The sequence below is a fragment of the Denticeps clupeoides genome, unplaced genomic scaffold (genome assembly GCF_900700375.1).
Source record: "Denticeps clupeoides unplaced genomic scaffold, fDenClu1.1, whole genome shotgun sequence".
Classification (NCBI taxonomy): Eukaryota; Metazoa; Chordata; class Actinopteri; order Clupeiformes; family Denticipitidae; genus Denticeps; species Denticeps clupeoides.
Window position 1 is genome coordinate 743722 of NW_021630036.1, and position 15286 is coordinate 759007.

The window sequence follows — 15286 nt, forward strand, 5'->3', positions numbered from 1 at the left end:
TGTTAAATTTGGTGGGTGGGGGTTGGAGGTGACATTGATCAGCTGATGCAGCATCTCCTCACCGGTGCCGCCGGTGTACTGCATCACTGCTGCTTTGTGCTGGTGGAGCGGAGCACAGAAACACGCCCACCCGTCCTCCATCCGCCCATCCTCCATACATCCACCCGTCCTCCATCCACCCACCCGTCCTCCATCCACCCACCCGTCCTCCATCCACCCGCCCGTCCTCCATCCACCCGCCCGTCCTCCATCCACCCGCCCGTCCTCCATCCACCCATCCTCCATACACCCGCCCGTCCTCCATCCACCCACCCGTCCTCCATCCACCCGCCCGTCCTCCATCCGCCCGTCCTCCATCCACCCACCCGTCCTCCATCCACCCGCCCGTCCTCCATCCGCCCATCCTCCATCCACCCACCCGTCCTCCATCCACCTACCCATCCTCCATCCGCCCGTCCTCCATCCACCCACCCGTCCTCCATCCGCCCGTCCTCCATACACCCGCCCATCCTCCATCCACCCACCCGTCCTCCATCCACCCATCCTCCATACACCCGCCCGTCCTCCATCCACCCATCCTCCATCCACCCGCCCGTCCTCCATCCACCCATCCTCCATACATCCGCCCGTCCTCCATCCACCCATCCTCCATACACCCGCCCGTCCTCCATCCACCCACCTGTCCTCCATCCACCCATCCTCCACCCACCCGTCCTCAATCCACCCGTCCTCCATCCACCCACTCGTCCTCCATCCATCCACCCACCCGTCCTCCACCCACCCGTCCTCAATTCACCCGTCCTCCATCCACCCATCCGTCCTCAATCCATCCGTCCTCAATCCACCCACTCGTCCTCCATCCATCCGTCCTCCATCCACCCACCCGTCCTCCATCCACCCACTTGTCCTCCATCCGTCCGTCCTCCATCCACCCACCCGTCCTCCATCCATCCACCCACCCGTTCTCCACTCACCCGTCCTCAATCCACCCACTCGTCCTCCATCCATCCGTCCTCCATCCACCCACCCGTCCTCCATCCGTCCGTCCTCCATCCACCCACCCGTCCTCCATCCATCCACCCACCCGTCCTCCACCCACCCATCCTCAATCCACCCGTCCTCAAAAGCTCCATGATTCCACGTGTCTTCACATGCACCTGTGTGACAAAGTGTGTGTTTGCAATGACACACACGTCCTGCACCCGACCGAGCCGCCATCTGTGTCGGTGCGCACACACACAAGAGCCATGTGACATCTGCTGAACCTTCCTCTGACACCATTTGGATGAAGAACAGAGTGGAAGAGGAAGAGGAGAAGTGGAAGTGGAAGATCTGCAGTGTAGCTGTGGCGACTGCGACATTTGTCTGAACACAACTTGTCTGAACTTGTTGGTGAACTCAAGTTGTGCATCAATGTGTAAAGCTCCGGCACTTAGAGCAGCAGGAGTGAATAAATGAAGGCGTTCATATTTCATGTCTTCTGCTCTGCCATGTCAGGATCTCTCCCAGACGGGGTTCCACATCTGCTCTACCTCTGACCTCAGCATGGACGTCCACCTCCGTTTCACTCACTCACATCAGCCAAATTCTCTTCACTGAAACACATACTTGTGGTGAGTGTGTGTGTTCTACTCAGAGTGTGTAGAGTGTGTGTGTGTGTGTGTGTGTGTGTATGTGTGTGTTTGTGACCTGAAAAGCTCCTCTCCTGTCTCTGAACATGCTGCCATGTGAGCTGAAGGCCCTGGAACAGAGAGCTTTGTGTTGTTTAGCCACAGGCAGACATGAAGTGGTGTGTGTGTGTGTGTGTGTGTGTGTGTGTGTGTGTGTGTGTGTCTGTAGGCTCAGATCCAAACTTCAGGACGCTGATTGAGTTCCAGCTGCCACAAAAACTTCCAGCCATCTGTGTGACACAAGCTGGAATCCTTTTAACTCACTACACACACACCCCACCGCACACACACACACACACACACACACACACACTCTGCGTTCTGAAGCACACACTGCGGTGGTGCTTGTACTGTGAAGTGTGTACAGCGAAGAGTGACATCAGCAGCGCTGAACTCTCATTGGTCAGTTCTGACTCCTCCCCATTTTAGCACATCCTGACTATCTCCACCGAAATTGGCCAATCAGAAGAACTTGAATTATGTCCTCACGTGATGGACCACAGGCTGTTGGGAACTGTTGGCCATCTCAACGTAGTGCAGGTGTGACCTTTGACCCACTGTCAGTAACAGGCTGATGATTTTCAAGGTCCTCCACTGATGCCCTAATGTGGCCCATTACCCATGATCCTTAGGGGAAAGGCATAAGGTAGATTCTCAACTCTACAGACAGGAGACAGTCAGACATCAGTGCAGCAGAAAGGTGACAGGCAGCTGTCAGCACTGCAGCTACAGCTCTGTTAGCTGCCCGAGTGTGTGTGTGTGTGTGTGTGTGTGTGTGTGTGCGTGTATGTGATTTTATATAAATCTGCTGCAGCTCAACTCTACAGAGTGTCAACCAGATGATTAGCCTCTCTCTCTCTCACACACACACACACACACACACACACACAGCTGTTCTGTGGAGATAAGTCCTTAGTCACCACCAGGCTATGATGAGGTTCTGTTTAGCTGTACCCCTGCCTGCCTGCCTGCCTACCTGTCTGAGTGCCTCCTTCTACACCCACTTGTCTGCCTGTCTGTCTGTCTCTCTGTCTGTCTGTCTGCCTGTCACCCTGGGGGACGGTGGGTTGTTCCTTTACTGCAGCCCCATCTTCCTGTACTGTTTACTGCTGAACTATCTGGTGAGTGTAACTCTGTATCCATGACAACCAGGTTCTCACAAATTCTAAAAAAATCCCATGTGTGTCTGATTGATTTGTGTGTGTCAGTCATTCCATCCGGTCTGATCAATACCAACCTGAAAACACGACCCACATTCAATCATTTCCCATTTTCACTAATACACCACAGGGACATTATTTTTCAATATACAATTACACAACTTATTTATTCACCGTATGATTCAACACACACACACACACACACACACCACACACACACTCACAATGTTTACATGACAGTAACCTTCAGTGTGTCTGGTGGCTTGTTTCTATTCAACACGAGTAGAACCTGCAGTGTGGCGCCCCCTGCTGTTCCTCTGCATCTTCTGCCAGTCTGCAGTGTGTGTGTGTGTGTGTGTGTGTTTAACCAAAAGACATGAAAGTGCAAGACTGGGCTGCCCCGACCTTGTTAGTGACCACAGGTGCCACTTTTAGTGTTTTCTGAGATTCCTGGCTATTTGTTCATTTTCCGCCTCGTTTTTCGGACGTAACGCATCTCTCGGCGTGTCTCTGTTTGTGTGTCTAGTCGTGTGGTCGGGAAGACAGGCTGGCGGATGTATTAGATTGTGAGGATGTTGCTGTAGGTGTATGTGTGAGTGTGTGAGTGTGAGTGTGTGTGATGCCTGCTGAACACTGGCAGCTTTGTTCTTCAGATGAGAAGCCATTTGTCAGGAACTAATGGGCAAACTGGCAAAATGTGAACATACACTGACACGCACACAAAGAGCGGCCTGTTTCAGGGTCCCTTTCTTCTGCTAATGAGGGGATTAGTGAACAAAACACACACACTCATGCACACACGAAGACACATTTATTCTGTCATGAGAGTTTGTGGAATTGTGGCATGCCAGGGCAGACAAATTAATTCATGCCTTTGTGTGTTTGCGTGTCTGTGTTTGAGTTTACAGGCATTTTCACACACATCTTGAGCTTGGTCACCTTCCGTAAAACTGCTCCCAGTTCAGACAAACCGACACTTTTCCCAGTATGTGGGCGTTCTCACTAAATATGTAACAGACAGGTCAGATCCACACAGAATCTCCAGTTTCCTCCATTTCAGAGACGAGCGCCACCTAGTGGAGGGAAGCTGAAAACGGAACCTCACCTGTCAGTCCAGAGTTCTGCTGCGGCTGTATAGAAGTGGACTAATAACCAACAAACTGTGTGTGTCTGTGTACATTTAACTGTTTTTCGTAGTCACACTTCTGGTGTGTATGCTCACTCTTTGTGTATGTGCATTGTGTGTGTGTGTGTGTGTGTGTGTGCATTTAACTGTTTTTAGTAGTCACACTTCTGGTGTTTGTGCACACTCTTTGTGTATGTGCATTGTGTGTGTGTGTGTGTGTGTGTGTGTGTGTATTGTGTGTGTGTGTGTGTGTGTGTGTGTGTGTACATTTAACTGTTTTTCGTAGTCACACTTCTGGTGTGTATGCTCACTCTTTGTGTATGTGCATTGTGTGTGTGTGTGTGTGTGTGCATTTAACTGTTTTTAGTAGTCACACTTCTGGTGTTTGTGCACACTCTTTGTGTATGTGCATTGTGTGTGTGTGTGTGTACATTTAACTGTTTTTAGTAGTCACACTTCTGGTGTGTGTGCACACTCTTTGTGTATGTGCATTGTGTGTGTGTGCGTGTGTGTGTCCAATTAACTGTTTTTCATAGTCACACTTCTAGTGTGTGTGCACGCGCTTTGTGTATGTGCATTGTGTGTGTGTGTGTGTGTGTGTGTGCATTTAACTGTTTTTAGTAGTCACACTTCTGGTGTGTGTGCATGCTCTTTGTGTATTTGCATTGTGTGTGTGTGTTTGTGTGTGTTAATGTGTGTGTGTGTTTTTGTTTTGGCATGAAAAGCGCCCCCACCCCCTACCCCCCCAAAAAAAGCCCCAGAACGAAAGTGTGGGCTAAACCCCCCGGAGCTGCAGAGATGCAGCAAATATGAGAGATTTTCCTGCCGGAGCGGAGCGTGACGGGGTCTGCTGCTGTCTGAGGTCGGTGCCGCACTTTCTTTCTTTATTTCTGTCTTGGAATGGTGACAAGGTTCATCTCACGGGTCCATTTCCACTGCAACGTGCAATCAGCGTGTGTGTGTGTGTGTGTGTGTGTGTGTGTGTGACCGAGTGAATGATCTTTAAACGGAGTAGTGAACGACACTAGAAAAGTTCTTCTTGGATCAGCGTGACCAGCAGGTGACAAGCTGAGAGCGTGAAGACCTGCTGGCAACGATCAGTGAAGCTTAAGCCCATAAATGATTTCGCATTTGTAAAGCTGCTGCTGGGAATACCAGAAGATGACAATTCTGATAGACCTGGGCCTGGTTCTGCAGACTTGTAGCTAGCAAACCAGCAGAAGCACAATGTGTTTTTTGAAAAAGAGATCTAGATGAAGGTGTGGTTTTGGAGTTTGGGCCAATTACGATCTTATGCAGTAGGATCCTGAGGTGTTGGTTCAGTGTAGAGATGCTACTGTCATTGGTTACATACACAAGATGTCATGTGTCACAGGAGAAGTCATGGGAGGTGATAATTGGGCAGATGGAGAAGGTTTGAAGGGAGAATAAAAATGTTCCCAGCGCTGAACCTTGCGGCACTCAGCTGACAATGTAGAGTTTAGTGGCTGGATAGGATCTGAATCAATGCCCCAAAGATCCAGTAATGGCCTTTCATGTTATATGTGTAGGACTGAGGGTTTGAGAAGGTAGTCTACAGAATGTCATTCTTTGTCAAACTGAAGTCTGTGTCGCATGACTTGAACCAAAATATCCGTATGACTAAAGCATATTCAAATGTTATGATCTTTATGGATCCATCATCACTAAAAGCCTTTACTTCCTTGTTTTTACAGACTCAAGGTCATGTGAACCCCTGTTTGACCTCTTTATGCTCTCCCCCTCGTTGCAGACGCTGGTTTTCAGTGTGTGTGGGTGTGTGTGACGGGGTCATGGCAGCGTTTCGGGGGGTGTGGACACAGGCCTTCTGGAGAGCGATATCGGGGGAGTTTGTGGCAATGCTCCTCTTCGTGCTGCTCAGTCTTGGTTCCACGATTGGCTGGAGTGATGCCACGCCTCCCACGGACGCTCAAGATGCCCCGCCCACCACTGCCCAACCTCCTGACCTGGTCCTCATTTCCCTGTGCTTTGGCCTTGCCATAGCAACACTTGTCCAGTGCTTCGGCCACATCAGCGGCGCTCACATCAACCCTGCCGTCACCGTGGCGATGGTTGCCACGCGGAAGCTGAGTCTGGCCAAGGGCGTGTTCTACGTGACAGCACAGTGCCTGGGTGCGGTCGCTGGGGCGGGGCTTCTGTACGCCATCACGCCCCATTCTGTCAGAGGAGGAATGGGCGTCACCACGGTGAGGAGAAGAGCATCAGCGAGACAACGTCTAACTTCACAAGCTGTTCAACAGAAGACCAGCCAGCAGAAAAAGATGATCAGGCTTCTAAACTCTGACCGCGTCCCCGCAGGTTAACCGCAGGCTCTCGGTCGGCGCCGCCCTGCTGGTGGAGATGCTCATCACCTTCCAGCTGCTCTTCACCGTCTGCGCCACCTGCGACCCCAGACGCGGCGACCTCAGGGGCTCAGGGGCGCTCGCCATCGGCCTGTCTGTCTGCGCGGGACACCTGTTCGCCGTGAGTAGCCACCTGCGGTTGGACCTGCGAGGTGGCGCCGTGCAGAACTCTCCGTGCTGTGGCGCATTTCACCCGTCTCCACAACAACCATTCCTGCCTCTTAGGTGTTTTTTCTTCTTGCTTTCTTGTTGCTAGGGTTGTTTCTAAGGAAGTTGGATATCCGCTTCTAAACACCTCCACACACACATTTGGCAACAAAGAGGCAGAAACACACACAAAAAGCACCGTGGACGGCGGATCTGCAGTCTCACACTCACATTCAAACGGAAATTCAATTGGCAACTCAATATTCAATCAGATCATGAGATTTGATATTACATTTTGCAACTGGAAATTCAATGTGCAAAGTGCTGATGCAATCCTTAGTTGTAAAAAAAATTTGCAAATTGGTTAGCAATTCAGTGATTTCTTATTCTATTTATTACTTTAATATTTTACATTTATAAAAGATTGCATCAGCCCTTTGGACATTGAATTGCCATCTGAATAAATGTGAATGCAATTCAGTGAATTCTATTTTTTATTCAAAAAAATTTGAAATTAACTAGGGATTACCTCAGCACTTTGCACATTGAAGTGCAAAATGTAATATCAATTACATGCTCAGATTGAATATTGAATTGACAATTGAATATTTGTGCTTAAAATATTCCACCCTTGGCGGGCCTATACAAAGTCTGACTTTTCACACAGTAAACTTCCCATGAACTCACACACACAGGGACCTGCAGGTGTGTTGGACAACACAGAGAAGGTTAAAGGTCAGCCAGTGATTTACAGGAGCTCGGTTGTAGCTGTCTACCAGACTTCCACAGCCAAAGAAACAATTTATGATCACAGTCACTTAAACTCAGACGGAGCACAAAAATGTGAGAAATCTTTATATATATTGAGCACTATAAGCACATATGCATGTTTCTGAGCACCTCCGGCGATACTCACTCATTAATCTTAAAGCACTTAGACCCCTTAAATCTTCCTCTTGTAAGTCGCTTCTGATAAAAGCTTCTGCTGAGTAAAGTAAAGTAAAGTAAAGTAAATACGTAGGACCGGACTCAAGGTCCTGGCTGGGACAGCAACATTTAAGACAAGCGTTAAGTCCATTTTAATTTGAATTCGGTTTACAATTGGACCACGTGCAAAGAGAAAGACGACGCAACACCGGCGGGTAAATCGGATGAAGTTCGGCGCGGGTCCGTCTGCTGGCTGGCTGTACGTCTGCGCGTTGGAAATAAACTTCTGCCACTATCATTTCCTGTTGTGTAGATCTCTCTGCCAAATGTTCACAACAGTCTCCTTCTGCCAGATCCCTTTCACTGGAGCCAGTATGAATCCCGCACGATCCTTTGGACCTGCACTGGTCATGTCCATCTGGGAAAACCACTGGGTATGAGCGCCCTCACTGTCACATGTGTCACATGTCATGTCAGCATCATTTCGAGATTTTTCAAGATTTCAAGGATTAATAAAAACCTTGAAAGCACGACACATGTACAGTGCACCCAGCACTCATGGCATCGCAGTATTTTGTTATGTTACAGCCTAATTCCAACATGGATTAAATTCATTTTTACACACAACACCCCATAAACACAACGTGAACACGAGGTTTTGGCAAATTTATTAAAAACAAAAAACTACACTTTGTTACATGTACAAAGTGACATTCCGAATTGAGCTCAGGTGCCCCCCCCCCACACACCGTTTCCCCTGATCATCCTTGAGATGGTTCTGCACTCTTCCTAGAGCTGGCCGGCCACCTACACTGGCCGATCATTGAAGAAGGGCCTTTAGATTTGATGGTCACTCTGTCAGAGCTCCAGAGGAGAAGCTTCTAGAAGGACAACTCTCTGCAGCAACCCACCAATCAGTCCCGTACGGTAGAGTGGCCAGACGGAAGCCTCTCCCTGGTAAAAAGGCACATGGAGTTTGCCAAATGGAACCTGAAGGACCACGAGAAAATTTGGGCAATTCTGAGGGAATAAAAGGAATTTATTCCATTTTGGAACAAGGCTGTAACATAACAAAACGTGCTAAAAGTGATGACCCGTGAAAACTTTGTACATGGTGCTGGAAGTGGCGGTGCCTGCCGGCGTTTTTAATCCACCTGAATACATTTTACCTCAGGTGTACTGGGTGGGCCCGGTGATGGGCGGAGTCCTGGCTGCGGGTTTATACGAGTACCTGTTCTGCCCGAACCCTCGGCCGAAGCAGAGCTACGCCCTGGTGGCGTCGGCCGGCGCCTTCCCCTGCGCCTTCGGCGAGAAGCAGCCGCCCTTCACGGTGCTGGACGTGGACCGAGCGGAGCGGCTCGACAGGAGGGAGCGTGAGCCCACCGGGGAGGTGCTGTCATCAGTGTGACATCACACGTACTGGTTTACAGTCTTTTTATATTCCCATTTGGGGTGTGGTGTTCCCCAAATGAATTTGTACAGCCACAGAGCACGTTCAAAAATTCCTTTATTAGTTTAGAATTCTTCAGCAGCATCTGCAGCAGCCTGTACAATGTTTGAGGTATCAAAAAATGAGGTTAATACGTCATTCAGCCATTAAGGCATTGATAAGTCACGCTTATCAATGATAAGTCGACTTGTCATTAGTGATATTTCCCAAAACCACGTCTGGGTGACAAGTTCTCAGCAAGGCAACAGGACGGGGCTGACGCTTCCTGTTTTGAGGTCACAGAATAGTTGGTGGAGCTTCTCAGAAATGGCAACCTGTAAAAACAAAAGTGACGAAATGTTACAGATGGTGTGTTTGTGTAAAACAGTGTAAAAGTGTGTGTGTGTGTATGCGCAGTACACACCGGGTACTTGTCCGGCTGCTCCAGCCGTGTGTATTGGGGGTGTAGCGCATTGATGGAGGTCTGGGCTCTGGCTCTGCTCTCCCCCAATGAACTGAGGGGACATATAATCTACACACACACACACACACACACACACACATTCCTATAACAATCAGCAGTCCACAGACACACAGGAGTAGGAGGAGACAAGGAGGAGGAGTCTGTTCACCTGTCCATTAATGAAGACCTTCTGCTGGAGATTCATCACCTGAGCAGGTGTGACGCACAATGGTGGCTCCTGTCCTAGCGGGTGACACCGCAGTGACACGCCCTTCTTAGGCTCCGGCTCTCCTGACAAGCATAACAGATCCAAAAATGGCCGACCTACACAAACAGGAAAGAATCAGTTATGGAAAATAACTTCATATTCTGTGTGTGATAAAAATACTGATAATAATAATAAATGTTTTTCCCACTGCTTTTACACACACACACACACACACATTCCTGCTTTTCTCTCTGTAAATTTCCATCTCGTCCCACAGGGTCTGTGTGATTGGCTGATGCCCCACCACGGCCCTTGGTAATTATAATAAAGACAACTTCTATTTTAATATTTGTGAAATGTCTGTCTGAGGTGAAGACATTTACATTTACAGCACAGACATTTACATTATCCAGTGTGTCTTGTTTAGGGACACGATGGTAGTAAGTGGGTCTTCTGGTTCATACCCACTAGACTACTACCACCCTGAAGAGAAGACATGTGTACCCGTCCTTACCCCAAACACTCACCGTCCGAGTCCATCAGTCTGTACACTGCTTTCCTGCCGGGCAGGGTGCTTTTCTTGGGGTCCTCGGTCAGCTTCATTCGGGGTTGACCGCTGATCTCCACCAGCTGAGGAGAAACAGCTAAACTGGTTCAGCCAGAAACACTGTCAATAAAGCCTCTTTCCCTACTTCCGCAGCAGCTACGGAACTCCACGCACCTTATACACGCAGCCCAGCGAAGGCTGGCGACTGCAGGTCACGAGGTGAGTCCCGACCCCCATCACGTTGATCTCGTTCTCCTGACAGACACACACAATGGTATCTTCTTTGTATTTATGGATGTGTTGCAGAAAAGAAGATCGGTTTAAAGGTCCCCTGACATGAGATTTTTTTTTTGCTTTTATATCGGCCCCCTAATACTGTGTCTGAAGTGTTTTAGGGGGCCTGAGTGAGCGTGAGACGGAATGTATGCTTTTTGGTGGTGGTGACCCCCCGTATTGACCTCGCTTCTCTAGCCCCTTGTGTAAAATCATTGATTTCATATCCAGGAGTTAAGACGGACTCCACTCTGAATGCACCGGTGAACAATATTGTAAAATTGTGCTTTTATTCACCAAACTCAAGCCAGTCCTTTCCAAACGAAATCTGGAAACAGTGATTCACGGTTTCAGTACGTCCCGCCTTGACTTCTGATCAGCCAGACATCTCTAGCTCGCCTACAATTGGTACAAAATGCAACTGCACGTTTTCTCACTAGTTTTTCTTATTAGTGTTTAAATCACTGAACGTCTTAGCTCCGTTCCTACACTCCACCCGTTCTCTCGGGTCTTCAGACCAGAGACTACTGTCTGTTCTGCGGTCACATGACAAGCTCGGAGGTGATTTTTTTTTTTTTATGTACAGCACTTTGGTCAGCTCCTTTGTTGTGTTAAAGTGCTTTATAAACTGGTACGGTACAGTAGGGGAGGGGTGGGAAATTCTCTGGGCAATAAAACCATGAGAAATGGGAGGTAACCTTCCCCCTTTGGCCAAAGCACTCTTAACACCACTGCAGGACCACAGACAGGCTGGGGAACTCGTATTAATGTTAAATCATCTCATGTCAGGGGACCTTTAATTAAAAGCTGAACTTGGGAAGCAGTTTTTCCCCCTCACTTGTGTGTTGGAACCCAGTTCTACCTACCATAAAGTCCTTAAGCCACACCCACTGTTCAGACCTGTGACAATGAGTTTCAATAAACAGAGAAATCTCAATCACACGACCAAATCTGCAACAAAATCAAGTACTAGAACGTGCACAAAATGCTGAATGCCAGGGTTGGTGTCCACTGATGTCCACTGACATACCCTGTTTATACCAGAGTGTAGAGAACGGTGGGAAGCGAGAGAGGAAAGGAGCTTGTTCTGTGCACGCCCATCTACTGGGCAGCAGTTTGGCTTTTTAATTACACTGTTTTGCATACTGCCATGGTGCCTAAGGGTCAAAGGGTGTTAGAAATGGGTGAGGGGTGGACTCTGACCTTCTGTCTGAGCTCAGCGAGACTCCCCTCTGAAACGCCATTGGAGCCAACAATGATGAGAGACTGGAACTCAGGAAAATTGAAACTACACACACACACACACACACACACACACACACACACAGTATTAATCACTTTAAATCTTCATCACAGTGTAAAGACACAGGGCAGCTCTGTACAGACAAAACTATTAAAAGTGCACAAGTGCACATGCGGTGCGTTAATAAAACGGCCGAAATAAGCGGTCACTCACTGGTCACTGCACCGCCTGAAAACCCCACGCACTTCCACTGACTGCCTGCAGAGGTCCCCGCTGTCCAGCCGAATACCAACCGGCCGATAGCCCAGCTCACACAGCGCCAGAGCCACGGCGCAGAAGCATGGCAGCCCACTGCTAACACACACACACACACACACACACACACACACACACACACACACGAGTCAGTGTCACACGACCCTGTCCAAGATGCAAGAAAGGTCTCCAGATGAGTAAACGAAGACCACGACCATAAATAAGAAACACTTACCACTGGACGCTGTAGCTGTCGATCACCGGCAGGAAGTTCTGTGGGTAAGCGATGCCATAGGACAGAAAAGCAGCAAACTCCCCCTGACGGATGCCACCAGACTCCGCCCCTAAAAGCTGGCGCACACGCCTCAGCCAGCCCACCGCGAGGGACACCAGGTCAACAGGGTCACCGCCGCTGCAGGGCATCAGTGTCTAAACGCACACCGACACGTCCCGTCAGCTTCCCCTACAGGCACGAGTCTGGTACGCATGGTTCCGGGTGGAGTCGGACTCACCCGGGGACACACCTCCTCCAGGCTGGAGAAGGAAGTGATGTAAGAGTGCGCCATGGTGCCAGCCACAGGAACCCCAAACAGACGCCCGGCCAAAACATTTGAGGTCAAATCGAACCCTGAGACGGAGGGACGGAGGTTTACTCGTGTTGTATAAAAGAGCACGGTCGAGAGGCGCTGAGTAATGACCTCCGATGTGCGTGTATCGGGAGGCGCTGAGACCCCCGTCTGGACCCTGCGCCCGCCTCAGGCCGAGCTCCATCAGCTTCACCGCAGGTCCAGCAGCCAGTCGGAATCTGGCAGCGTTGCTGCACACCAGGCTGAAAATAAAATACGCTTTACGTGCTGCATGTTTGTGTGTGAGTTGTGTGTCATATTTACCTGGCGTAGTTGACCATGCACAACAGGCTTGTCTCAAGAAGCTGGACAACAGCGAGTGGACCAGACACCTCCAGCAGAGGGACCTAAACACACACCCGCACACAGACACTCACACACAGGTGGGGAAAGGGCGTGTTTTTGTGACCTTTTGACCTCCCACCTTGCCAAACATAGCCGTGCCCTCTGGGACTGATGCAATGGAGACAGCAGAGCAGTCCAGGCCAGTCAGGAAGGAGAAGAAGGCGGGGTCAGTGTCCTGGGGAAGAACCGACTGGAGATATGCAACATCTACACACACACACACACACACACACCACACAAATACATACAAATTAAAACTGGACCTGAAGGGTGCTGTAGTTCTAGATCCTGGTCAGAAGGTATAGATATAAACAGTTGATGTCCCATTCAGCCTCTCATGCTGCAATACTGCTGCCATATCTGGACGGGGTTCCAAGCTCATTCAACCACGCTTCTCTGACGGTACGAGCAAACATTTACGCCACGTACAGCTATAAAAATGACAAAGTGAAGTGATTGTCACATGTGATACACAGCAGCACAGCACACGGTGCACACAGTGAAATGTGTCCTCTGCATTTAACCATCACCCTGAGTGAGCAGTGGGCGGCCATGACAGGCGCCCGGGGAGCAGTGTGTGGGGACGGTGCCTTGCTCGGTGGCACCTCAGTGGCACCTTGGCGGATCGGGATTCGAACCAGCAACCTTCTGATTCCGGGCCGCTTCCTTAACCGCCAGGCCACCACTGCCCCAGCTGTTATAACGAAGGATCAAGGCATAACATTTCATACGATTTTATTGTATCATCTGGTATGTTACGAAATTTTGTGTTCAAAATAACGTTATTCATGTCACAGACAAGAGCATCAGTCTTCTCACCCCCATCCCACAGGATAGTACTGTTCTGAAAACCGGTAAATGTTGCAGTTCCTAACAAATGTATAAAAACCTGGGCTATCTAGTTTTCCCAAGTAACTAGATGTTCATCTTTCATGTTAAATATAAAAAATAATTTCCTTGCACAGCTCATTGTCTATAATTCTCTACAAATCCATACAACTGCCTGTTGCGTTGGATAAATGTGTATATGAATTATGATTATGTAATTATGAAGACTGCCAGTGTCTTTCAGTGAACATTGCTGACATTTTTAGTGGTCTTTGTATTTGCAGTGTTCTGCATGTAGCAGTAGTTTAGTTTTGGTTTATTTCGAATGAAAAAAATAGCTATAAGCAGATTACATTTTGAACATAAAAAATAAATTTATTCGCGGCTCGGTCGTAAATACACGTCTGAAGAACCAAGACAATAAATAATTCCCTATTCCACCTTGGCCCTGTAAAAGGGGCGCCTGCCCCTCCCAAGATGGCGGCTCCGCGCATGCGCACTCACCGTCCTCCGTCAGCCGGAAGTTCCGCAGGAACAGCAGGCAGTCGCTGAGCCCCGCGAACAGCGAGAAGCCGCCGCCGAACGGCGCCTGGCGGAAGAACATCTCGAAGGCGGCGGGCTCGTCGTGGCGGCCGGCGCGCCAGTAGGCGTACGCCATGGTGAACTGGTACAGGTCCGTCAGCAGCGGCGGCATGCGAGAGCGCAGCGAGAGCTCGGCGAGGTCACGTGCATCACGGACGGGCGCGGCCATGTTCGGTCCTGGAGCAGCGGCGCCCCGCCCCTCTCGTCCGCCCCGCCCCTCTCGCCAGCCCCGCCCCCTGGCCGCACGGCGCCCTTTACCCCGATTCTACACACTCACCGTCTCCTTCTGGACATATTTCATCTAACTTATTGTTTTATTAGGTACGGATGCAACAGAAAAAGGAAAGTTAACCTACATACCCATATGACCTAAATACTGTACAGTATTTAAGCTTTAGTTTTAGTTTAATGGGGGTCTGTGTGAACCGTTATTTCAATACACGGTATACTGTGTATATTGTCTTACTAACAATAAACCAATCTTGAATCTTGAATACATTATTAACCTTGTAACGCGAGCCATACCACCATGGCTTTACACCCCCAGAGGTCACGAGTTTGAATCCGGCCGGATTTGTGTGTGTGTGAGTGTGTGTGTGTGTGTGTGTGTGCAGCTCTCATGCTCTTTCCTCCAGTTTCCTTCTACCATCTAAATGGATGCACCTAGCAACTGTAAATCAGCCAGGAGTGTGTGGGTGGATGGTGTGTGACTGGGTATTTCAAAAGGAAAATTCTACGGCCTTCGAGGTGTGATTTATAATAATGGTTATAATTTTTTTACATTTATTTAACATGAACAGTCCCATTGAGATTAGAAATCTCTTTATCACAGGACATTTTTAAATGTGTATTTTTGCCCTGGGCATTTACATTTACAGCATTTACCAGACCAGAGTGACTTATCCAGAGCGACTTACAATTTGCAGGGACAGTCCCCCCCTGGAGACACTCAGGAAATCGTATAATTGATGCATTGCGATGCAAACATAAGCGATTCTGCATGGACGCAGTGCAGAACATAATCGATTCCATCATAATGGCGTCGGCTGGTGATTCTTGTTAAAAAGTCGCGCCGG

The 15286-nt window shown here is 49.2% G+C and overlaps 2 protein-coding genes across 8 annotated transcripts; one reads left to right on the top strand and one right to left on the bottom strand.

The window, feature by feature from the left end:
- The first annotated feature begins 4413 nt into the window (after positions 1 to 4413).
- LOC114781138 (aquaporin-4-like) lies at positions 4414 to 9857 on the top strand. Of its 3 annotated transcripts, XM_028967854.1 has the most exons (5): positions 4414 to 4818; positions 5728 to 6181; positions 6294 to 6458; positions 7765 to 7845; positions 8586 to 9857. In XM_028967854.1, the coding sequence occupies exons 1-5, from the start codon at positions 4766 to 4768 to the stop codon at positions 8817 to 8819; spliced, it is 987 nt and encodes a 328-aa protein (XP_028823687.1). In that variant the 5' UTR covers positions 4414 to 4765; the 3' UTR covers positions 8820 to 9857. The 3 variants fall into 3 exon arrangements, 2 of the variants coding, with proteins under 2 accessions (XP_028823687.1, XP_028823686.1); XR_003747539.1 differs by lacking the exon at positions 4414 to 4818 and having other exon boundaries at positions 4924 to 6181; positions 6294 to 6562; positions 8586 to 8722; XM_028967853.1 differs by lacking the exon at positions 4414 to 4818 and having other exon boundaries at positions 4924 to 6181.
- On the bottom strand, positions 8902 to 14379 carry LOC114781137 (nicotinate phosphoribosyltransferase-like). Of its 5 annotated transcripts, XM_028967851.1 has the most exons (13): positions 14133 to 14379; positions 12880 to 13007; positions 12720 to 12802; positions 12528 to 12658; positions 12342 to 12457; positions 12065 to 12258; positions 11788 to 11928; positions 11535 to 11619; positions 10233 to 10313; positions 10039 to 10141; positions 9473 to 9627; positions 9265 to 9372; positions 8902 to 9175 (listed from the first exon to the last, which is right to left on the bottom strand). In XM_028967851.1, the coding sequence occupies exons 1-13, from the start codon at positions 14377 to 14379 to the stop codon at positions 9095 to 9097; spliced, it is 1653 nt and encodes a 550-aa protein (XP_028823684.1). In that variant the 3' UTR covers positions 8902 to 9094. The 5 variants fall into 5 exon arrangements, 4 of the variants coding, with proteins under 4 accessions (XP_028823684.1, XP_028823683.1, XP_028823682.1 ...); XM_028967850.1 differs by having other exon boundaries at positions 8902 to 9372; positions 12354 to 12457; XM_028967849.1 differs by having other exon boundaries at positions 8902 to 9372.
- Between the last annotated feature and the right edge of the window lie 907 nt (positions 14380 to 15286).